Here is a 26245-nt window from a genome sequence, read left to right as displayed (position 1 = left end):
TTATCTGTGGTGGCAGGGTTTCTGACAGTCCTCAGACCTCTCACAGAGCTGTTTTCCTCCCTCTGTAACACACACACACACACACACACACACACACACACACACACACACACACACACACACACACACACACACACACACACACAGGTTTATGTTAATGAGGAGCCTGAAGGCGGAGGGGGAGCAGGAGCCATTTTCACCATTCAGTCGGAGTTGTGCGGACGGAGCGGAGGTGTATCTGCTGTTGTTGTTGCCGGAGAGTGTGTGTGTGTGTGGATGTGTGTGAGTGAGAAGCTCCGGCCAAGGTTACTGCGGGTGTGTGCGTCTGAAAGCAGCCGGAGAAAAGTGCGCGTCCGTGGAAAGCATGGCTCTACTGCAACAAAGGGAAAGTCACAGGCGGAAAGTTTAAGGCTTGAAGGAGCTGCACAGATTTCCACTCCAGAACCCGAACACAAACTGAGGAGCGATGCACTTCGGTAAATGGGATTTGTTGTTTATTTTCCTGTGGTGTAAACTGGTGTGGCTGGCGCATTCTTACACCGTTCACATCAGTGAGGATGCGGGGCCACGGACGCTGGTGGCCGGCGTGGAGCAGGGCGCACGGTGTACTTTGGATCAGGTACTCGCTCCTAAATTCACGGAGCGGTTTCTGGAGACAGACGCATCCCAGGGCATTGTGTTTACTTCAGACTCTATAAAGTGCTCCTCTTTGCGCTCCAACCCCTTCACCGTGTACACTGTGGCGGACTGCGCGGACGCGTCCTCCGGGTACAGACACCTCCTCACCGGCCAGTACGATGTGCACGTCCACGGAAGGAACTGTTCAAACAAGCGTAAAAGAACACCTCAGTGGGACCTGGAGGTGCTCAGTTTGTTCAGCAGTCACAGCCGCTCACAATGCCACCAAGCCGGCTCTGCGTTATTTCCAGTGGGGGGTCTGTTACCAGGGGCCCCGATGCGCTGCAGAGTCTCCAACAGCCGGAACTTTTACTACTCTGAGGGGGACCTGTTTGTGTCTGACACTCTGTGCTGGAGGCAGGACACTCTCCTAGAGCTGGACCTGCTCTGTGATGTACTGACAGGGAAAGGACTGAATGCTAAAGTGACCCCCGTGTCCATCCACTGGCGTGTGGGGCAGGGGCCCTTCAGACAGGGCCATCTGGGGAAGCTGTTAGAAAAGGCAGCTCAGTCTGATGCAGGGATTGTGAGCAGGAGGAGGAGGAGAAGCATCAACAGCAGCCCCCAGTTCCAGCCCCCAATGTACCAAGTGTCTGTGGCAGAGAATAAGCCGGCTGGGACTCCTGTTGTTGTTCTGAAAGCAGTGGATGTGGATGAGGGGGAGGCGGGCAGGCTGGAGTATTTCATAGAGGCCCTCTTTGATAGTCGCTCCAATAATCTCTTTGCTGTGGATGCAGCCAGTGGGGAAGTGTCCACAGTGGAGGTTTTGGACAGGGAGACAAAAGACACTCATGTTTTCCGTGTGACCGCTGTTGACCATGGCACGCCCAGGCGTACAGCCATGGCCACTCTCACCATCACAGTCAGTGACACAAATGATCACAGTCCTGTTTTTGAGCAGCAGGACTATAAGGAAAGCATCAGGGAGAATCTAGAGATAGGATATGAAGTTTTGACTGTGAGGGCCACAGATGGGGATGCACCTGTTAATGGTAACATCCTCTATCACATTCTCAACAGTAATGGCTCCAATGATGTGTTTGAGATTGATTCCAGGTCTGGTGTAATCCGCACTAAAGGCCTGGTAGATCGAGAGGCGGTAGAGGCTTACATGCTGTTAGTTGAAGCAAATGACCAAGGTCGTGACCCCGGGCCCCGCAGCGCCACAGCCACTGTTCACATTGTGGTGGAGGATGATAATGATAACGCCCCCCAGTTTAGTGAGAAACGCTATGTGGTCCAGGTTCCAGAGGACATGACACCGAACACAGAGATCCTGCAGGTTACAGCCACAGATGAGGACAGAGGAAGTAACGCTGTTGTTCATTTCAGCATCATGAGTGGAAACACCAGAGGGCAGTTTTATATCGACGCTCAGACAGGTAAAATGGACCTGGTGAGCCACTTGGATTATGAGGCAAACAAAGAATACACGCTGAGAATCAGAGCTCAGGATGGAGGACGCCCCCCTCTGTCGAACATCAGTGGTCTGGTCACAGTGCAGGTGTTGGATGTTAATGACAATGCCCCTATTTTTGTCAGTACCCCCTTCCAGGCCACCGTGCTAGAAAACGTGCCTCTGGGATACTCTATCATCCACATCCAAGCTGTAGATGCTGACTCTGGGGAAAACTCCAGACTGGAGTATCGGCTCACTGAAACCACGCCAAACTTCCCCTTCAGCATCAACAACAGCACAGGCTGGATTGTAGTGGCAGCCGAGTTGGACAGGGAGAGTGTAGACTTTTACAACTTTGGAGTGGAGGCTCGTGATCACGGCTACCCGGTCATGTCCTCCTCAGCCAGCATTAGCATGACTATTCTGGATGTGAATGACAACAACCCCGAGTTCACTCAGAAAGCCTATTACATGCGACTGAATGAGGATGCAGCCGTGGGGACCAGTGTGGTGACGGTGTCAGCTGTGGATCAGGACATCAATAGTGTAGTGACATATCAGATATCCAGTGGTAACACCCGAAACAGATTCTCCATCACAAGCCAGAGTGGAGGAGGCCTCATTACACTGGCATTGCCTTTAGATTACAAGCTGGAACGTCAATATGTCCTCACTGTCACTGCCAGTGATGGTACACGCTTTGACACGGCTAAAGTGTTTGTAAATGTCACAGATGCCAACACACACCGGCCTGTGTTCCAGAGCTCACATTACACTGTCAACATCAATGAAGACAGGCCCGTGGGCACCACTGTGGTGGTTATAAGTGCCACAGATGAAGATACAGGTGAGAACGCACGCATCACCTACTTCATGGACGACAGCATCCCTCAGTTTGACATTGATCCGGACTCTGGTGCTGTCACCACACAGATAGAGCTGGACTATGAGGACCAGGTGTCCTACACGCTCGCCATCACTGCCCGAGACAACGGCATCCCTCAGAAGTCTGACACCACCTATCTGGAGATTCTGGTGAATGATGTAAATGACAACTCCCCCCGGTTCCTCAGAGACCACTATGTGGGCTCAGTGATGGAGGATGTGCCAGTGTTCACCAGTGTGGTCCAGGTTTCTGCCACTGATCGAGACTCTGGGCTTAATGGCCGTGTCTTCTATACCTTTCAAGGTGGGGAGGATGGTGATGGAGATTTTATAATTGAATCCACATCTGGGATTGTTCGCACTCTGCGCAGATTAGACAGAGAAAATGTACCTGTTTATAACCTGCAGGCTTATGCTGTAGATAAAGGTCTGCCTCCTCTGAAAACACCAATAAACCTCCAAGTAACAATCCTAGATGTGAATGACAACCCCCCTGTGTTTGAGAAAGATGAATTTGACATTCTGGTGGAGGAAAACAGCCCCATAGGTGTTGTAGTTGCACATATATTAGCTTCAGATCCAGACGAAGGCAGTAATGCTCAGATTATGTACCAGATAGTGGAGGGAAACATCCCTGAGGTGTTCCAGCTGGATATCTTCTCCGGTGAACTGACTGCATTAATAGACCTGGACTATGAGACGAGATCTGAGTATGTCATCGTGGTTCAGGCCACTTCTGCTCCTCTTGTCAGCCGCGCCACCGTCCACATTAAACTTGTCGACAAGAACGACAACATCCCTGTGCTCAAAAACTTTCAGATTATATTCAACAACTATGTGACGGACAAGGCCAACAGCTTTCCTACCGGAGTGATCGGTCGCATCCCTGCCCACGACCCCGACGTCTCCGATCAGCTTCACTACAGCTTTGAGATGGGCAACGAGTTGAATCTGGTCCTCCTGAACCAAACAACAGGGGAGATCCAGCTGAGCCAGGCCCTGGATAACAACAGACCCCTGGAGGCCTCCATGAGGATCTCAGTGTCAGGTGAGACCTTTAGATTCACTGTCTGTAACTACAAACTCCACCCAAAATAGAGCAGTGAAGCTTCACTCAGGAGTATTCCTGCTCTGTTTCCATTATCATGTCATGTCTGCTCATTTACATTTTCACTTCACTGGATAATGTAATTGATGATGATTTAAGTATGTCTTTTCTTGGCTCTGCTAACCTAGACTGATTTCGCTGTAATGGAAATATTCATGAAGGAAGATTTACATTCGCTGCAGGATATTTATATGATACGACACTCTACCAGGTTATAAAGATCATGCATTTAGATTCAGTGTTGATATAAAGGTAATTTGTGTCCTTTGGTGAACATTCTGTCATTTTTTTCTCACTCCTAATCAGGCAACATGTTTATACAAGTCTGATTTAGCCCGGTCTATTGTCGATATTTAAATAAGTGTTTGTCTGAGCATGTCTGCTTCCTGCTGGATCCTGCACACTCCACTGGGCACACTGATCCTGCCCCGTAATTCCTCATCACACCCCCACCCCCCTCCTCCCATCTATATACAATGAAGGACCTCATTTAATTACAGTCAGAAATGAGGGTTAATGTTGTGTTGTTGTAGTGAGTTGTTTGTGTAATTTGACAAAAGGCTTAAGTTTAATGGCTGTATTTGTGTGAATCAAGGCTAAGGATGTCTGTTTGATGGTATTTTTTTTAAAATCTACACATAACAGGGAATTGTTGCTTTGAGACAGTAATGTAGAGCCTGGTGTTTCCTTTCTCCTGGTCCTGTCCTCCTAACCTGCTGCATGCTTTAAATCTATTTCCCGCACCTTTAATTTTGCATGCCAGCACAAATTATAGTTTTATTTGCTTGTAAAATGTGACTGAACTCGAATTGCCCCCACAGGGAGTCTGTCGTCACTCTCTGTTGGAGATGATTCGATGCAGTTTAAGTGATTTTCTGGAAATATGCCTTCTCTTTGACCTTGGCATAACCTGAGAAAAACAAGCAGAACTGGGGATGTTATTAAGTCGCTGGACATCAAGGTTAAAAAGAACAGACACATAAGGACAGACACAGAAGGAACACTGGGACTGAGCTGATTTAACTAAATGACACGGTAGAAGTGTAAATTTTCCGATTGACAGCTTTAAGTGCATTCCTTTTTGTTGACATAGCAGATCCTGTATGGTTCGCGTGGGCAGTCGACTCGTTATATGTGACGGAGCCGTGCTTGTCCTCTCTGGAGAACAATAGTGAGCTGTCGATTTAGGGGCAGGGTCTAGAGCTTACAGCAGGCTGGAGTTGAAGACAGCAGCTGTGACTCCACCAAGGACCAATTAGAGGCCTTGTCTCCCCACGCGTCCTGCACCTGCTGGGGTATATGTGTCAGCACCCCTGCAGGACACATGGAGATGGAGGGTGGCATGAGGAACAACAGGGGGAAGGGGGGGTGGTGTTTTTGTAATCAGGGGACATATTGGAAAATTCGGTAGTACTGTAACAGACGGAAGGTCAGTAGACTGTACTGGAGGAGGAGGAGATAGGGAGGAAGATGAGCTCCTGCCTTAGATGCCGCTGACCCCAATTTTCAAAGGCTTCTCTCTCCAGGGACCTCCCAAGTCTTCCCATTATCTTTCTTTTTATGCTGCCGTTTAAGAGGCCCCTTATGATGGACGATTTTTGATGGGCTCTTTTGTATATTGTTGGACGGTGATTAACAGTGTTTCTGAGCCCCGCTCTTCACTGGGAAATGGATGTAATGAGTGAATGTAGCTACACTTCACCTCACTTTAAAGCATTTCCATAAATAGTTGGTTTGAGAGGGTAACCTTAAAAAAGTAATCCACAGATTTCAATGAGCTGAATTTAGACATGTAATACATTGTGTTGTTCTGATTTCTGTTAGTTTTCAGATTAAATTACAACTTGGGCTCTCTTTAGTTTTAACACAAGCACAATCAGGTTTAAAATTATTCATTGCGGTAACACTGATCTACAATTTATTTTTTTGTTTTGTTTTTTTTTAATAAAATATCTGCCTCGGAGAAGAAATGAGTTAAATCTTACATAATTGAATCAGATGAATTGATAAATAAATGACAAAAGTGCTGATTAGTTGATGTTTTCAGTGCATATGATAAAGTGTTATTACACATATATATTGGTTTATGCACATTTATACTATCTATATTATAAAGGGGAAGTGGACTCTGTCTCTGTGTCTCTGGCATCACACAAAATCCGGGAAGAGTTGACTGCTGCAGTCTGGCATACCTATATATTTTTGTTCAAGGTAGAGACTAGCGAAAATGGCAAGATGATAGGACCAGTATTTTGGGAGATGTTAGTAATTTTGGAATACAATGGCCTCCCAGTGGCCAATCATGTTGCTATGCCCAGAATCACAGAATCATCATTGAAGTGGGTTACCTTGTAACAGATAAAGGATTGAGGAGATGACGTAACAACCACTGTCCCTGCCCCATTTCACCATTTTGAACTTACAGGTGCCAACAGTTCCATAGATACAGTCGGCAACAATGGGAATACCCACAAATGTCACATCCGGTTAGAGCCGAGGGGGAAAACAAACCGGTCTCTGCCATTAGCCATAATGCCTAAGAGTTGCTGTGTGCCTGTTTGCACCGCTAATAAACAACAACAAAAAAAAAATCACCAATTAAAGTTTTACATTTTATCAAATAATAAAACAGAACCACAAAGGAGGATAAAATGGCTTCAAGATATCAGAAGACAAGAGTTTGGCAGATTTTGGGACCTAACATGTGTATGTCTGCTATCAGCACTTCATTTCAGGTCAGTTTAATGTAATGTTAACCATTTCCAAACAATTGTAGACTATGTTAGGGGTATCAGGAATATTAGATAAATTGTTTAAATGCTACTGAGCTTTGTACTATATTTGTAATTTGTGTAGATTTCCTCGCAACATGTACAAAAGTACGCATTCAGTACCTAAGTAGAAGTACAAATACTTGTGTACAAAAGTCTGGTAAAAGTAGAAGTACTGATTAAAGTTCTTTACTAAGTACGGTATATGTAAAAAAAAAAAAAAAAAAAAAAGTGCTGACTCTAATGTACTCCAAGCATAAAGTCAAATATAGGACATTTCTATTGCCTGTTTCAGTGCAAAGCTAACCTCACGTCATATTGGACCAACAACAACATTCATTAACATTAATTTGTCTATTTAATATCAGGAACTGAAATTATGTTAAGGTTAATTCATCATATCTATAGCAAAAATGATATAGTCCCTGACCAGGTGACTTGATTTAGTAACAGAAGATACCTGGACATGACACTTCAGACCACTGTGTCAGATCATTGGCCCAGTCTGTTAAAACGTATGGACAACAATCCAACTTCAGTGGATTTAATTTTTGTACATATTGATCCTTGTCAGAAGGCAGAGGTCTCAAAGTATGTCATGACAACTTATTAGCCTAAGCAAAACAAGTTGAAACTCCGCGTTTTTACGTTGTAGTGGATGGGGGGGGGGGGGGTCTTTTCCCCACCCCCGACTATGACGTAGTTGCTGACTGTAGCTATAGGGGTGCGTTCATTGTTTTTGTAAACTGTCTGTAAAATCCGTCCGATCAAAGATGCCTGGGAGACACTGGTGCGGTAAAAACTGTTCCAGTCACTCCCCTGATTGACACAGCAGACATAGAGACCTGGAGGTATGTTATTGTGGGTTTCCGACTAGTTTAATGCATTTACACTTACCAACACACTAACCCACCAACACACTAACTAGACCATCACTGAACTACAATCCAACCCCAGTCACTTCACAGATACATTTTGAATTCTTCCACTGTGTAGTAACTTATGCCAAAAACGAGATAGTTAACTAACTGCATGTAGGTACAGGGTGGCAGAGTCCAGATCCTTGCACCAGTCGGACGCCTGTGAGCTCGTAGGGGTCTATATTATTCATATCTCTGATCTTCTCCAAATACCTTTGCTTAGCAGTGGTGTTGAGCTTCTCCAGATCGGGACCCCTTGCTTTCGCCGGTGCCTTATCTATTTTTTTCTTAAATCTTGATTTAAACAGCTCTTTCCTGCACATCTGTACTATGCTGTTGTCCATAGCAACCAATAGCTTGTAAGTTCAAAATGGCGCAGCCTCCCAGATATGTCATGTGATATGACGTATGTCCTCATTCCCACATTGCCATGGTGTCAGATTTCATGTGTAGAAACAGACACACCAGCTGAGAGGTTATTCAGCTGAAAATGCCAGTGGAATTTACCAAGAAAGTAAAGAAAGTAAAGTAATGAACTGTATCAGAGGATCTAGAACCCAGGAGTCCCCACAGGTCAACGCGCTAGTAGATTTATAAATCATCCACTAAAAAAATCCTGAAAATATATAATTATATTTACACTTTTTTTTCTGTATATTTACACTTTTTTTTAAATTTTAAACTGTTTTCCACAACGCACCACAAGAGAGTTGTCTCTTTTAATTTTGTTGTAGATATGTATAATGACAATAAAGGCATTCTAAAAGTGAATGTATTGTAATGTGCAGACAGTGTTTTGAAGTAGATCCATTCAAAGACATGCCCTGGTGGGTTCATTGGTTAATCTAGGGTACGTTTACACGGCAACACTCTGCAAAGATTTCTCCTTTGCGTTATAAAATCATTCCGCGTTAAGACGAAGCTGCTATGATAACGATCTGCGTTAACATGAGTCCGCGAGGACGGCTGAATACGCTGTAGTGGCCATGCCAGACCAGTAGCTGGCGATGTAGAGCTGTAGTGAAACAGTGGCGGTAAAACACACGCCTGCGCACAAACGATTTCCGGTTTAGACAGCCTTTAAATAAGGAGAAGAAGAGGCGGACAACACTATTTACAAACAACAATGGCGAGTGGTCGTACAAAGACGCAGGACTTCTTTGTCTGGACAGATGAGCTGAGCACAGTTAGCAGCACGTATGTTGTTCTGAAACCGGCCATTGTTGTTGTGGTTGTTCCTTCTTTTTCTGCAGCTTTATTGTGTCATAGAGGCTGGCAAACCAGCTTGGAGGCGCATTACCGCCACCAACTGGCCTGGAGTGGGTTAACTGGCGGTTCTTGGCTGCGCGCGCATGCGGTGACGTCATATTTTACACTGGAACGTTCCGATTCGCGTTAACACGGAGCTGAAATGCGGAGCGTATCGATAACATTCCACCCTGGACCCTGGTATCAAAAGTTTCCGGATTCAGGCACTCTAGGCACCGTTTCCATGTTAACAGAAGGCTAATCCGCGGTGAAATCTTCCCGGAGTCGACTGAATCCTACGCCGTGTAAACGGCCCCTGCCCATAGGTGTGAATGGGAGAGTGATGGGTTGTTTGTCTCTGTGTCAGCCCTGCGATGAACTGACGACATGTCCAGGGTGGGACAGGCTGGGATAGGCTCCAGTGATCCTAGGGAGGATAAAGCGGGTTCTTCAAAACCAGAGCCAACCAGCATTTTGAGTGAATTTTTCTTTATTAGTGACTCTAACTTAGTAAACTTTCACTACTTTTGTTCTGGATGTATTTTGCTCGTAGACCAACGTAAACACCAATATTTAAAGTTGTGGTTTGGCTTAGCTGCTACAATACTAATGTTACTTTCTGTTTTTCTGTTATTTAGTAATATTTACTTGTTTTTGCTAGGGTCAGCGCTTTGCTGTTCACAAACACATGATTTATGCCATATTGATTGATGCATATGAAGTTGGATTGAACAGTAGATAAGATGTTTTTGGTAATACAATAAGAGAAACCACTGCATCTTCACTGTAAGAAATGGCTGAACTGGCTTTTTTAAACAAGCCAAATTTAATCCCACATGTATTGCAAAAGAGATTTCTGATCTCAGTGGGACTCCCTGGTTAAATAAAGGTAAATAAATAAGCAAATAAACATCTGCTACTGCTATCGGTGAAATATCATGTTTGGTTTTAGTCAAAAAGCAGGATATTAGTTGGTACCGACAATAGTAAGCATCCCATTTCTTAAAAAGTAGCCGTATTTTGAATCAAACTCTTTTTTTATTGAGAACACCAAGAAAAGAAAAATACAGAGGAAAATATGCTGATAAAGAACAGAGGAAAGTAGTCACTGCCATCAGCCCACACTATGATTTCTGCTTCATAAATAATTAATGCAAGAGGTGCTATGAAGTGATGTTAGTGATGTTACCTTTACAAATTCTGGAATATGTACAAAAAAAAAGGACTGCATATTTTGCGGAACTTCCCACAGCAACATTGAAGCGATGCCATATTTTGATCTTATTAAATGACATTTTTGTACATGCTTCCATGTGAGATGTTAACCCCATGAATTACTGAAGTCATTTTGTAAAACACAGTCAGTTACAGTCAGGTCTATTCCTATATGACTTCAGACAGCTTGAGTTGACTAAAGCACTTTACATGACGCAGGTCAATTTGTAGTTAACATTGCTGATTATATTTATTCATCTGTTGGGTAACTTCATGCAACCTGCTGGCAGATTTAGACAAGTGTGGAGTAATTCCACCTATAAAGATTTATGTGTGGAGTGGAGCTTTGCCACGTTAGATGCAGTCGAGTCATCATTTTTAATTACATTACATAAAACGGTTACTAACACCCACAAGAGCAACCTGAGACACACTAGACAAAACACATAAATTTTGTGAGAAAATTGTAATAAAAGCTCAATGTTGAAATAAACACACACACAAAGTAAAGAGGCTGCATTAACACATTGGCTTTGACCTTCACAGGCTTTGACATGTAAGATAATGGCAGAGGCGATGAAATATGTGGAATAACACTTAGTGTATCAGTGAGTGTACAGTGACATAAGGACGGTGATAAAAATTCACTTGCTAATGTGATCAGCGCAGTGCAGTGTTCTTATTGATGTATTTAGGATTTACTGGTGTGGAAAATTATCTTTGCAAACAAATAGTCTAGATACTTAAAGCTCCTACTTCTTAGGATTAAAAGTAATTAGGTGGAATAACACATCATTCTACAAAGAGCTGGTTGCTAATCAGCCTGGTGCTAAAATCATCCATAACAACAAGCAGGCACGTAAAAACACACCGAACAAATGCATAACTCCAGTGTCCCACCGCCTTGTTATTTACCAGCTGTGTGCGTTTGCATAAATTAGTGATTATATGTGTTTAGGTTTATGTTGGTGAGATTTCCGACACTTTTACACTTTAGATTCCTCCTCTGAAAATTAGGAATGACACTGATAAAGTCACACTGGAGTTACATCTGAATTAGCTGGTGCTGTAGTTTTAAAAAGAGCACAAAAACATGTGCAGAATGATAACTGTAATACAAATGTTAGAGATAATTAAAGAGATTTGTGGTCCCGCTGCATAGTGAGAGGCTGGCTATCGTCTGCAGGATTAGATTTGCTGCATCTGTATCCTGGGATCTGTCAGACCAGTGTTGACATACTCAGGCTGATCTACTGTTTTCAGGCAAGCGTGAGCCTGCATTAATAGGTGTTTGCATATAAGGGCAGAGGTTTTTTTCTCCGCTTTCCTTTCATCCTTGAGCTCCGTTAGGTTTCCTATAGAAAATATAACTAATCTATCCACATCCTTCATTCAGAACATATTATTTTACCTGCTGTTTCCGCTGTGAGGTCACTTTACTGCGTATATATATATGTATACACTTGTTTTTATAAAGTGTTAATTCTGTACCTTTTTACATTTTGAAATGACTCTTTTAGGAGTGACACAGATGCATGTGAATGAGTTATTTTACTTGTACATAATATAAACCTCCTCCCCGCTATTTCATCAGGTCACTTTTATTGAAATTTTCATTCCAAGCCGACAGTCATGTTCACTTTGAGAGCACCAGTGCAGAGATTTAACGGACAAACACGCCTCCATATCTAATGATGGCACTTTGATTCAGCTCACATCACACTGCAGGCTGTGAAGATGCTCAAATTACAGGTGGACGGTACATGTTTTCTTTCAGTGGCCGCTGTCAGCAGAGAGAACCTTCTGAGTTTCATGTGTGAGTCTGAAGTGCTCACTGATGCTCCAAGGTTAAACCACTTTGCTGCAAAGCTTTTCTGAGCCAAACCTGCTGGCATCAAGCCCAAATAACTTCACCGCGCCAATTTACGAGTTTTTATTTTTCTGCAAATTTGGGTCCTTTAACAATTTAATGCTGTGTGACTGTTTTTCCAATCTTGTCACTCAAGAAGTCAATGTTCTGCACGGTTCAGTGGTGTTTTTTAGACTTGACCTGACCCCTTTTGCCCCCGCCGTTTGCCTTCCTGCATAAAAATAATGTGACAGGATAGGAATTTTAATAGAGCTGCATCGCACCCTGAATAAGTATCCGAGACATTCACAGCCAACATAATTTAATTAGATCCTATTAAAACTTTAAGCTGTCTGTGGAGGGACTTTCTCAGGGGTTTGATTTGTCAAAGCTGCCTGTAACTCTAACCCATTAAACTGCACAAATCTGCTGTTTGTGTGCACGTACTGTATGTGTGTGGCCTCCCAACAGCTGGAGTGCTCCGGTTCTTTTTTTCGTGATATAATTATTTGACTTTAGCAGAGTGTGTTTGTTTCTTCTTGGGTCTTTCTTCCTCTGTGTTGTTTGTGGTTGCTGAATTTCTGTTTGCCTTATGGTTGATTCATAGGATTCAAAGTCACCACTTGCAAACGCTGGCCTGGTGTTTTGTGTGTCTAGAGTCATCCCTATTGCGCTCTTTTCATTCTCCGGGCCTCATCGCCTCCCTGCGTGGTGTTAGTCACACACGTAGACTTGCAGGAATGTTTGTCGCTGTGTTTTTCCTCTTTTTTCCCTTTTACATCACCTATAACCTTGATACTGTTTCTCTTTCCTCTTTTTGTCTGCCTGTCACCATTCCCCATTTTCCTCCTATCTTCCCGGGTCTATGGCTCTCACCCCTACAACCTCCACGGTTCCCTCCCATCACCTCCCCTCCCTCCCACTCCCCCTTCTCCTCTCTATGTCTCTCCCTCCTTTGACTGTTGTCCCCCTCTCCCTCCCCTGTGAAAGGAAGAATGCCTAAGAGAAATGCTTTGTTAAGCACCCAGTTGTCATGGTGAACCCAGCAATGCCTGAGAAATTCCTTGTGGGTGGGGACGAGGGGTAAGGTCTCTTTTGTGGAGGGAAGATGGGGGGGAGGGGAGGCACATAAAGTTCTAAAGAGCAACTGTCCCCCTCTCGCTCTTTGCAGTGAAGCATGTAAGGCTTTCTTTGGTCCGAGCAGGAGGAGGTGGTGGTGGTGGGGGGGGACCTGTAATGCTTCAGGACACGGTGACCTGTCCTGCCGGCTGCTTTCACTGACAAAATGTTTTTACAGGACAGTCAGGAAGTCATGGACACCTGACCGTAGAGAAAAACTTCCCATCTCTGGTGTTTTTGACCGATAAAGTTTAATCTTGCATGTGACAGGCCTCCACCTCAGAGTTAAACTCAGAAGCTTAAGGTGATCCGATAGTGTTGTCCTCATGCTGGATTTGTGATAACGATGCATTCAAAGGGTGTCCGATTTCTTGCCACCGGCTTGTTTCTCAGCAGCTGAATGTCCTCTGTGAGCCCCCGCTCCTCTACGCTTGGTCGCAGAGGAGCTGAGGTGAGGAGGGGGGTAGGATGACATCATCTGTGTGTAAAGAGGGGAAATTATATTTGGGATTAGGGACAGCGCATCGCTGGGGTGAGACCTTGTGGTGCTTGTATATATCTCAGCGTTGTCCCGCATTGTCCTCATATCCCAGCAGACAATGGGTCGAGTCTGAGGCCGCTCTCCCCCCTCTGTCTTTGTGTCCACTTGTTTGCCCCAGCGCTGGTGTCTTCAGGAGAGTTTCACTGGAGCTGTTATCCATCCATAACCTCCTCTGTTTACTGTACACGCACCATTTTTAAAAGAATGTACAAAAATCCCACTGTACACTGACGAGAGCTGCTTTTAGACGTTCATAAGTCTGGTCTGTTTTGTCCGTTTGTTGTGATATGGGGTGGATTTGAGGATCGATAAGGTGAGAATGTGAAATGATAAAACATCTTTTGCAGTAAAAATATTTTTGTTTGGTGTAAAATATCAGACCATACAGCTTTGGTGCTATATAGTAATAACTTATCCCGCACTCAAACACAAAAAAATGGTTCAACCTTCATTACATAAATTTGCACAGCCTGGCAAAAACACACATAAACTACACATAATATTTTCATAGTCTGCCTTACAGGACACATTCACTGTTCATTGTCTGCTAAATAAGTGGCACAACATTTATTTCCATCTAGACTTACATACATTTTTTGACCATTGATGATGGGAGAGTTGTGTAAAATCTTCTCTGGCTCAGCAGGGTTCAGGTCTGGACTCTGTGGTGGCCAGTCCATGTGTGAAAATGTCATCTTGTGTTCCCTGAACCAGTCTTTCACAGTTTGAGCCTGATGAACCCTGGTATTGTCCAGTCTTTATGCTCTCTAGCAAATTAATGGTTGTTTCAGTAATGAGAAGCTACTCACTGCATCAGTTAGGGTTCAAGAAGCTGTTACAGATGAAACCTATTAATCACTGCAGTTCGTATTCAATGGAGGGTTCGGAAGTGTTCACTTAGATAAATCCAGGTGGGGACTTGTTTTTTTTTTTTTCCAAATCAATATACAGGGTGTCCCAAAAAAACTGACATCATTTGAGATGTCCATATCAGAGTGATTACATGGTCAGGAGAAATTATACTTAAAAGGATTTATTTTGGACATAGAATGTTTTATTCTACAAATTTCAAATGGAAAATTCTGGGGGGATGGTAATTTTATAATGTTCCAAAGTTATTATAAACTAGTGGCATTGTACCCGTGGTGCCATTGTATGATAACATGATAAGTAGAACTTGTCTGCCACCACTATCCATTTGTAAATTACCATTTAATCATGCATTGTGCAGGTAATAATTTGAGCCAACATGTGAGGCAAGAAGGGAAGAGCATGTATTTGTTTGGTCTGTGAAGCATGATTAAATTCTTACAGCGGTAGTGAACTGCAGCCTTCACATTTTAGCATCGTCTGCTAGCAGTAGAAATGTCATGAACGGCAGCATAAACACTGGCGAAAATGGAGTATGGCAGCAGGGATGAAGAATTGAAAGTAGAGAGAGGCTAAAATCGCCCAGCATACCTGACAACATTTGAATATGGACATAAAATTGTGCCTAGTAGATAGTCCTCAACGGCATGGGACCTATGAAGGTCTGTGGTGAGCTCGGAGTTGGTCCGAGGTTAGCAGAGACCTGGTCTGCGGTGAGCTGGGACCCTGTTAAAATTGTCCAGCATACCTCACAACACTTGAATATGGACATAAAAGTGTGCCCAGTAGGTAGTCAGGTAATGTTTCTATTCATTTGGCAAGTTTGGCAGCGATCGGGCCTGTGAAGGCTGAGGAAAACCTGTACAAACACCCTCCTGTGCTGCAACATTGATCAGACATCGATGGGACGGACACAGGACATGGGGCGGGGCTGAAACGCGCATTATATGGGATTGAGCACACATCAAGTCGATAGTGGAGTCCTTTTTTCCGACACAAACTGCCTTCCTCTTGAAACTTCTTATGCCACATCCAAATCTGCTTTCCCGTTGGCACTTGTTTATGAAATTTTCTAACAAATTCATGTTGCACATTCACATTTGACTGAGTTTGGGTGTACTTCAATACACAGAAGGCCTTTTCTGTTGCAGTAAACGGTATGTCTAGTCCTGAAAGCAGAATAATACAATTTATAACACTTTTTTGAGCAAAAAGAGCAAACACATTTTAAAGAAATTATTAGGTGATGAAATGATAAGTTTTTTGGGACACCCTGTGTATTCAAATACAGTTATGGCCCTGAACCCTATGTTTCAGTGATTGTACAGTTATGCAGTTGTTTGTGTGTTTTTACGTGCCTGCTTATTGTTATGGATGATTTTAGCACCAGGCTGATTAGCAACCAGCTCTTTGTAGAACGATGTGTTATTCCATCTAATTACCTTTAATCCTAAGAAGCAGGAGTTTTAATAATCACAGTAGTCACAGGTTTGTATAAGTTTTAGACAGGAATTCTTCAATGTCAATCAATCAATCAATACCTTTATTTGTGCCAGTGGAAGCAACATACAAGTGTACATCCATTGATTAAATAACATAAATAGAATAAATATTCTCAACCAGTAAGGGTAAAAATATAGATAAAAAGTATAAATATAAGCCACAGGATTTCAAACCAATAGAAAACCAAAGAGGTTAAAAAACATCACAGCAGATAAACAATCTTTTATGTTGCTGAAGTTTGCAGATGTGAAAACATCCAGAGGCCGACATCTTATCTGAATGAGATAAGAAACAAACATCTGTTCTTGTCCATTGGCCTGAATGAATTAAGACAATCTATATTTATCTAGATGTCCAAATCCAGACATGTTTAGTCAGACTGATGATGCTGATGGGGATGCTTAATAACTGGACTGCTTTGTTTTCTAAAGTCTGGAAGAAATATGAGTATGGTTTAGTGTTTATGTAACTTACATTAGTAAAGAGTCATTTTGATATTTAATTAAACTCTTTATTAGTTTTGTGTTCTATAAAAAAGTGAAGAACTTTGATCTGTGTTTCCCATGTCTGGTGTGGTCCACAGCTCAAAGACACTCCAAGAAATGTAAAAAATAAATGAATGAAAAATACAATGCAATACAAATATTCAATCTCAATCTGACTTAATTTTTGTCTCAGTTACTCAAATCAGTTAATTCATTGTAGAAACAGTCAGCAATTAATGTAATAACTAAGCTTTAATGCTTTACTGATGGAGCTCAGGCTGTTTTCTTTTTACTGATTGCTGTCTTCTAAGTGTCATATGTTCTAGTGTATACTGTATAATATACATGATACAGTAAAAAGTAAACCTTCACTGAGCACAAATAATGGATGATTTAACAATCAGTATTTTGGGAGTGAGCATTCCAGACATCTTCTGGAGCACAGAAATCCTTCAAAGACCAGCCCCCTCACACTGTGAATGTGACAGATTATGTTTATTTAACAGGCTGTTACCTTTACGCTACATTGCGTTCATTTAGTGTTGAACCAGACCGAGATTTCACAGTGACCTGGTTTCATATGCTTTAAGTCCAGAGTGCACACCATCAACGTGACGAGAGGGTGAGAGGTGTGACTGGTAGAGGAGGTGAACCTTCATGTGCAGCAGTTTAACATCTCTCATCGCTGTGAGATGTGGATGAACACTGACAGGACCACGTCAGGCTCGTGAAACAGATGGTTTCCTCGAGAGCCTCAGTGGTCACATGATTGAACCTTCACAGTTTGATGGTGTAATGAACGAGTCTATTTTTACTGTTCACTCAGACGCAGTTTTTTTTTTTTTCCAAATTTTTTTCATTGTTTTTATTGCAATTTTTGTTTTTCATTCAACAGAACAATGTCTTTAACCGTTTCATGCATGAATTATGAGAACCTTAGTCAAGATATTTTTCCTGAGTGTTTTTATTCCTCTTTAGGCATGAAAAAAAAACCCAATGTGATTGAGTCTTTTTTTTTTTTTTTTTTTTTTTTAAGGAGTTACAAATATGTCCACACAGCTGGACACCATGCATTTAATTTCTGAAACAAAGAAACATGTATTTGAAACCTTATGTCAGAAAGTGATATAGAAAACTATGCGATAAAAACATTTTTAATGCTGCTAATCAGATGTTTTCTCACATTTTAACATACCCTAATACTAATTATTATTCACTTCATGGAGATAATATGCAAAAAAAAACCTTTTTGCTTAAAAAAAACCCCTGTGTTCATTACAGTCTAATAACAATTAGCAATTGGTTTCTACTCAAACATGTTACTGCAGATCAGGTTTATCAAGAACAGCAGAGTTACAGTAATGGTATGAATGTCAGTGTATAGGATGGTGCATAAGTGTCCACTGTGTTGGCTGCTATGGAACTAAAACAACAAAACCCATGAATATACAAGAGAACAGCTGTAGAATAACTGTCCACTGTAGTGACCACTGTGCATGAAAGGGTTGAAGACTAGACACACAACAAAACATGCACAACAGCTCTTACTTGAGAAATAAAAACATGACATAATACAGGAGTTGGTGGGCCAGACTTACAGTGTACAGGAGTCACACTTATGAATATCCTTCAAATGCGCAATAGTCCTTTTAACAGGGTGGAGGAGAGGTCTGGTCCAATATAGTCCAAAAATGGGCGCCACACTCTGTAGAACTGATCTACACTGTCATGTATAATATTGGTAAGATATTCCAGGGGCCAACCACAGACACTGACATACTGCAAAAGAATATTTTTCCTAGCTGCAAACGTTAGAATATTGTAGTCTTTTGCTGGCTGCTTTTTTCACATATTTACTTGGCAGACCCAGGATCAGGGGCATGGGGTCTATTTCAATATCAATATGAAAAATCTCTCCATTTCACATATAATTTCAACCCAACATCTTTGAAGTTTATGGCAAGACCAGAAATAATGAGTTCCCACATCAGTTTTACACTTGAGACACAGAAGGGACAGAGAGCGGTTGAAGAAATGCCTTTTTTTTAAATCACATTTAATTGTCTAGTTCTATAAGTAATTTAATTGTGGCTGTTAAAACCTCCTGAGGACAAGCTTCTGAATAAATGACAAAGTTGTTATTTTGCCTCTGGATTGTCGACATCTAATATCTATCAAATGTCTTTCAGTAGGTTTGTTTGAGTAACTACCTCATGCTTGGTCACGTCTCTGCATACTAATGTCTCTTTACGATTACGCTGACAGCAGTTTCCCTTTGATATGCAAATGTTCTGATCGGAAGAGTTCAGATCCTTTTTGTGGTTCGAAGGCCGCTTCACTATGGGAGAAGAATCTATGGTATGCCCCTCTTCGTCTTGTGTTTTTTTTAAAAGATACAGCAGAAAAGTGTCATCGGGGGGATGCTGAGGCTGCCCGTAGAGGTCGACTCGGCAAATGAGTACGAATGGCCTTCCTCCAGGTTTGTCAGCTTTCCTCCTGAATGGAGAAATCAGCAGAGGGACTGTGGGTCAGCTCTGACTCAAATGAACATCCTTGGTTTGACATTGAGCTACACAAGCAGTTCCTATTATTGACTTCCCAGGCAGCCAGGGAATTAGGTGTTGTTGTGTTGCGGTTATCATTACAGCTGATCTTTGTTCTTTTTTTCTCAGCACTTAGCTTTAATTGGTCTGCAGAAGATGAAACAGCCAGTTACTGTTGGAATTTTCTAAATGACTGTTTTAAAAACCAGGTCAGGCATGTTTAATTACCCTCTATATTATATTGTTCTGAAACAAGGGATCATATGTAAACACTCATACACTCAGTTACGATGAAATGGATAATAGAGTGTTGCCTTAACATTGCTCAGATACAGATAACAGTGAATCTGTTGCGTAGGTGTTTGAACATGCTGTCCAGTTCTTCCTCTGAGACTGAGACTTGTAAGTGGGTTTGCTTTTATACACAAGCTACTGGCGGGTTTCATTTGGGAGTTCAGCTGACAAAAGACAATAAAACACTTTACCATCTTTACCTGGTGAAGACGCCTGGATATGAACTCTTTTATCTTAGGCGGCTGTTATGTCTCATTTTGGAAAATAACCCAGTATCTATATCATAGTACTGGAAGGTCTCAGAGCATCTGTGTGTGTGTATGTGTGTATCTGCACAGTTCTGAGAAATTCAGACATTTTTAACTGGCCAATTTGGTACTTACAGTTGAGGAATAGTCCCATCTCCACATTAAATATCTTTTTTCTTTAAAATTCCTTTTTTTAGAGTCAGGAGGGACTGATTTAATTCACGTTGCGTCATGTCTCTCCCTAGGGCTGTGCAATTAATCAAAATTCAATTGCGATTTTGATTATTACACTTAACGATTACAAAAATTATGTAATAGAGAAAAAACTATTATGAATTTTGAGCTGTTTTAATTCACGTGCATGCAAGCTACCATGAGCTGTTCCACCCCGCCCCCCTCTACAGCTGCCAGCTAGCCGGCAGGTCCACCCCATGAGGAAAGTTGTACCTAGCGGTCTTGAAAGATGACAGGAGAATCACAGCAGAAGCGCTTGGTAAACAAAAAAGGCAAGTCAAATTCAATTGTATGGAATCACTTTGGGTTTGATGAAGAAGACGAAGAGCAAAAACACATCACGTGCAAAAAGTGTTTTGTAGTTGTGTCCGCACCGACCGGTAACACAACAAACCTTTTTAACCATCTAAAGTTTAACCACCGCCACCTTTATGATAATCTTATGAAAAAACAAAACACAAAAAAACAACTCCGTCTACAACTTTGTCCGCAATGCAATCTTCAATCTCTGAATCTCTGTAGCTGCAACTCCTGTATGAACCTAACCCTAACCAATATGTCCCTAACCCTAACGTGCAAATTCTATAGATGGCTGATCTATACAGAAGGCCTTAACTGAAACCTCACGGTGCGCCACTGAATATATGTATAATTTACCATGTTTCATACTACATTGAACATACTTGAATTTATAATTTGCACTTTACATGAGTTGTTTTTTATTGCAACAGTTCTATGGCAAGTCTAAAGCAGTTTAATTACAGTGCACTATTTGTTTACAAAAGGAAACATACTTGAATTTACAGTATACTTATTTACATTCAAAGATTTTTTTTTTTGTTTTGTACAAAAGTGAACATACTTTGTTTTAGTGTTTAAAAGCTTTATTTATGTTTAAAGAGTATATTTTACATTGTTTTGCAAGAAAAAAAATAGACAACTTTAAGGTTAACAAATAATCATTTTTAATAATCGTGATTTCAATTATTGCTAAAATAATCGTGATTATTGTTTTTTTCTATAATTGAGCAGCTCTATCTCTCCCGTCGCATTTGGGGCAGTTTGTCCAAACAGAGTTACCATTGCACATGCACAAATGGGCAGTTGATCTGGTAATGACAGACAGCAGAACCAACCCATAAAGAGGGAAGACACTAAACAGCATGTCGGCCCTCTGGATGGAAATATGAGTACAAAAAAAAATAAGATAGATCAGTCAACCGACAAAGTATTATGCACACTCTGCAGGAAGGAGTTTTCTTTTCACCGAAGGACTTTTAGCTTAAAATACCACATTAATGCGAAGCATACATTAATCGGGGATTCTGCTAGCACTTATCATAATACTGGATGGTCTCAGTATCTGTCTGTCTGTGTATCTGCGTGGTTCTAACAAATTGTGATGTTTTTCACTGGCACATTAAAGGACATGATCCCACAGCTAGAGGAGTGGATTTATCCACGGGAATTTAAGCTAGTAATAAACAATAGGTGACAGAAGTAGATCTACACTGTTGCTGCAGTTGTCTTGTTGTTTCCATTACACTGACACAGCCCAATACTTACTGCAGGTTAAGTATTTTTTCCCTGTATTTAAACACACAGTATGTAATTTCTGCTGCTTGGGGATCTGTCAGACAAAACAAAAATAAAACATAAAGCAGAAGATGACAACCACCATTAATGCGACTCAAGCAGAAATCATGTTAAACTTTTTTTCACGTTACAATTAGTGAAATATGTTCACATGATGATATTTCAATCTGTAGTGATTTTCACCTCTTATAATACAATTGTCACCTCTAACAGTCTTTAAGGTTGAGGTCAAATGTACCAAGGCTGTTTTGATGTTGGAAGAACAGTCCATTTCACATAAAACTACATGTTTCTTTACTGTTTTTACCAAAAACTATGACTTCTTTCTCAGCTTGTAAAATGCTCTTTCAGACTGACAAACATTATAAGTGTATAAGGCAGCGGAATTAAGACAATTAAAAATGATTTTCTTCTCTACATTGATGGCTATTCATATTTTATCTGAAATGAAGTCCCATTGGACACAGTGAAAGGGGCAGGACTTCAGCTCTATTTATGAAAAAAATATAGAGACTTTTTGAGATTAAGGCATCTAATTTTGGATGTTTTAAGCTAAAGTAAGACTAATTTTATCTGAGGAGTATTTACAGTATGTCATAAAACAGTTCGGATTATAATTATTGTATGAAGATCAGTATAATCTGCGGATTAATTATTAATGTTCTCAAACTGCTTGGGAAACGGCTTAAAGTGCGGTTACATTACACCCATTTCTCAGTGAAGAGCTCCTTTATTGATATTTTAATGTGGAAGCGTTATGTGCTGTAGCTTTAAAGGCTCCACACAGTGACCTGCTGAGCCTGGATTCATGCTTGTGGAGGAGCTGTGGTCTGGAGGTGGATGGAGGCCTGGCAGCAGTCATTATGCAGACGTGGTGGAGGTGGGGTGTCAGCCGTTGCTTGTCTAGTGGGGGGTCAGGAAGAGGGGAGTGAAGGGGGGTGTTTCTGGGGCTTTGGGAGTAATGGGATGAAAAACCTGTGCCTCCTTTTGCATTACATAGCCTCCACCCCCCTCACCCTCACCCCCCCACCCTTCTAGTCATCAGTCTCCATTCAGGCCGTTGAGTGTTTCACCTTTCAGTCCTGTTTAATTCAAGCGCCTGCTCCTCAGATACAGCTTAGCTGGTACTAAATACCAGCGTCCCTTTTGATCACCAGCACTTGAGATTCCTGCTTATGCATTGAATTTCACTACGTTTTAATGAAGGAGATGTTGGATGAGCTTGATCTAATGGGTTTTAGACTGAACCACGCTGCTGAAACATACAAACTTGAGCTCCCTCGGTCCTCCGCTCCCTTCAGCCCACATTAGTGTCTGTCCAGGTCTCAGGTCTGATCCTCCGCTCTTTCCTTTATTGGTTTGCTAATTGAAGCCCAGCTTGCAGACTGGTATGAAGGTGAGGATTAAGCTTGTTTCCCTGCTGGGTGCTTTCTCTTCATGTACGTCCATATAGAGGCCGAACAACACTCTGAAGTCACTTCACATGAAATCACAAAGATCCCGAAGCAGCAGAGTGAAAAAATACCCTTTGACCTGTAAAACTCTGTTACCTGTTCCTGGGTCCCCACAGATACTGTTATTGCCATAAGGACCAAGAATGAAACTACTGACTGATGTGTGATGAGTTCTAACTTGGGCTTGAATGATTGCAATCATTTTGACACATATTGAGATGAGTCACAGTTTTAATGGATTTTTTTTTCATTTTCACTGGAAAAAAAAAAAAAAGAAAATGATTATGTGACATCAGCTGAGTTGATGAGAATATTAATTGTGACCAGGGACATGTCTGTGGGTTCAGCGCTTCATCTATAACACAGGTGTCAAACATTAGGCTTGGGGGCCAAAACCGGCCCGCCAAAGGTTCCAATCCAGCCCGCAGGATGAATTTGCAAAGTGCAAAGTAGGGCATCAAACTCAAAAATAATATCATAATAACCTATAAATAATGACAATTTATTTCTCTTTAAATTAGTGCTAAAAAACATTGAATTATGAAAATGTTTACATTAACAAACTGTCCTTTAACAATAAAATGTGAATAACCTAAAATGTCTGAAGTAAATTAAGTGCAATTTTAACAATATTCTGCCTTTTGCTAAATGTTTTGTGCCTTTGTAGATCTGATCTGTAATAGATATGTATAAATGATGAGTTGAGGCAGAATATTGATAAAATTGTACTTATATTTCTTAACAAATTTCTTTTTTTTTTCAGGTTATTCACATCCTTTTTGTTTGGATAGTTTGTAAATGTAAATATTGGCATAACTGAATGTTATTTTTTGCGCTAAAACCATTTGGAGTTGTCATTATTTATTGGCTATCATGCTATTATTGTACTGGTCCGGCCCACTTCAGATTAAATTGGGCTGAATGTGGCCCCCGGAAGAAAATGAGTTTGACATCCCTGATGTATAATGACATATCCAGACACATTTAACATTTGTCCAAAATTTGGGCTTTGCTGCATTGAAATTAACAAATATTTGGATCTTTTATTTATTTATTTATTTATTTATTGGTTGATTATCCCAGCATTTCCTTGGTGTTTGGGACCTAAAATGGAGGTCATGGATCTGTCTTTATTGGCACCAACTGTTAGTGCAAAAATGTTTTTATTTGATTTATTTATTCATTTTGTTATTTGATAATTATTTATCCAGGGAACATGTTTGAGAACCTAAGAGTAAAATACACAAGAATAGTATAATATGTGAATACATTTTTCTAAGTAAAATGTAAGAGGAGTGGTCTCTGGATGAGTTTAAGAAGACTGTCGACCTCATTAAAGCTATGTGAAATGAGACAAAGGACAAAAATTATGTAAATCATGCAGCAAGACAAAAGCAATGTAAAAGACTTAATCCATGACATAATTTGGTACATTTTGGGTCCCAAGCCTTGTTCTAACACAATAAAAAATAGGTTAATTTCACAATCACACTATTTAGTCTTTTCTGATTCTTTTCTTTAGATGGACAGAATGTTTTATGTTTTGACACACTTGAATGATTTCTGTTTCCAGAAGAAAAGTTTACTTACCAGTAAGATTTTCTTGATGCATGTAGTCAGTGTGGTTGAAAAGCTACAGTTATTTTAATGTGTTTATGTCACTGGGATGTTTTCATTACACCATACGGGAAATACAGACCCAGATAGAGATGAACTTTAGCAGTCCCAGGGGAAAATTCAGTGTCCATCAGTTTAAAAGGAGAAAAGAAAAGAAAAGTGCGGGTAAAAAGCGTCAGCTGGCTTTAACACCTGTCTTTTGTTTAATCCACAGTGTTGGAACAGTTGTGTTTCCAGTTGTCGTCTGACTCTTGAACAGATTTACAGTCCGGTGGGCCCCGTTTTGACAGCTCTCAGCATCTGTAAGGCCTGGTCTCACACCGGCCATAAAAGTGTCAAGATGGTGACACGACCGACTGTGGGAGACCAAAGAAAGACCCAGTGTGATGTCATAAATGGAGCTGGGTCGTGTACATACATACACATATGCAGCAACAGAAGTGATCAATGTGTGTGATTACAGGTGTGTCCAAGGGCGCAGTATTTATTTTAATTAAATTAAAGTGCGGGCCCCATGGGGACCGTACATGAGGTCACTGCTCTGTTTGATCACTGTATGGCTGTGTCATCTCTCTGTGACCTTGTGTGTTTGTTAGCGGCATCTCAACACCACACTTCTGACAGCAGCAGCTTGTTGCAGTAGCTTGTTAACACTTTTTTTTTTTTTTTTTTACTGTGGTTCGTCTCTTTTTATGGCTTCTCGTTTCTGAAACAAACAACCAAGCAGAGAGTAAAGCTGGGAATACTTAATTCCAAATCAAAAACTCATTAAAAAGCTTGTAAGTTTGCAGAGCAGTGCATTAGTTCGACTGTGAACTCTGCAACTATCCACGGGCCTTATCCCTCCAAAGTGATTTTTAATTCATGATCTGCCTATTGATCTTGGAAACGGGACCCCGCGTTGGCGTCTTTGATGTGGTGATCTCTCGGTGCGTGCTGCTCATACTATATTGTACTGATCTTGAACAGCTACGACAGCCTCTGCTCAACCTCATTACCTTCTTACCCGGAGGTTTCCCCCCAACGTGACACACTTCTGCGCTCAAACTCCCAGCTGCCTCTCGGGGACTCTCAGCTCACCATGGATCGCAGCATTAACGTGCTTCAGTTCAAGTGTGGCTTCTTTACGTGGCTCCATTACACATGTGATGAATGGCTGCTTGAGAAAGCTGTTTGAGTGCGATTATTTATCGGGTCTCCACTGCCATGATGATAAATGGTATTTTTATGGGGTCTCTAATGTGTCTATCCATCCCATAATAACTGGAAGCTGTTTTCATTGGCTCTGTGTTTAACCTGTAAGTCAGGAAGTGGAATTTAAAGCTGCTGAAGTACCTCTGAGCAAACTCTGAGTCAGCTGTAATTGTCTGTACTTTGACCCTGGTCATTGAATCTATAATGTTGGTTTTGGAAAAATAATCTGACTAATGAGAAATGAAAAAAGCTTTTGCACTACACTATTAGAGTTGCATCATTCATTGATTAAATAAGTTTTATGCGTTATTGATATTCCAAATTCACAACAGCAGAGGGAAGTCACATATCAGAACACACTTAAAAGTACCACCAACAAATCAACGCTTTGCAGCCACAGACTGTACCACACTAAAGGATATATATATGTATATAGATAGATAGATAGATAGATAGATAGATAGATAGATAGAT

The 26245-nt window shown here is 41.3% G+C and overlaps 1 protein-coding gene across 3 annotated transcripts in view; it reads left to right on the top strand.

Moving 5' to 3' along the window:
* The first annotated feature begins 213 nt into the window (after positions 1-213).
* Positions 214-26245, top strand: part of celsr2 (cadherin, EGF LAG seven-pass G-type receptor 2) — a 101527-nt gene continuing 75495 nt past the window's right edge. For all 3 annotated transcript variants that reach the window (XM_030133316.1, XM_030133315.1, XM_030133313.1), the window contains exon 1: positions 214-4010. In XM_030133316.1, coding sequence (XP_029989176.1) covers positions 467-4010 — 3544 coding nt within the window. In that variant the 5' untranslated portion in view covers positions 214-466. The remainder of the gene's footprint in view (positions 4011-26245) is intronic.

This window comes from Sphaeramia orbicularis, chromosome 5, assembly GCF_902148855.1.
Source record: "Sphaeramia orbicularis chromosome 5, fSphaOr1.1, whole genome shotgun sequence".
Taxonomy (NCBI): domain Eukaryota; kingdom Metazoa; phylum Chordata; class Actinopteri; order Kurtiformes; family Apogonidae; genus Sphaeramia; species Sphaeramia orbicularis.
This window is presented reverse-complemented; position numbering and strand designations above follow the sequence as displayed.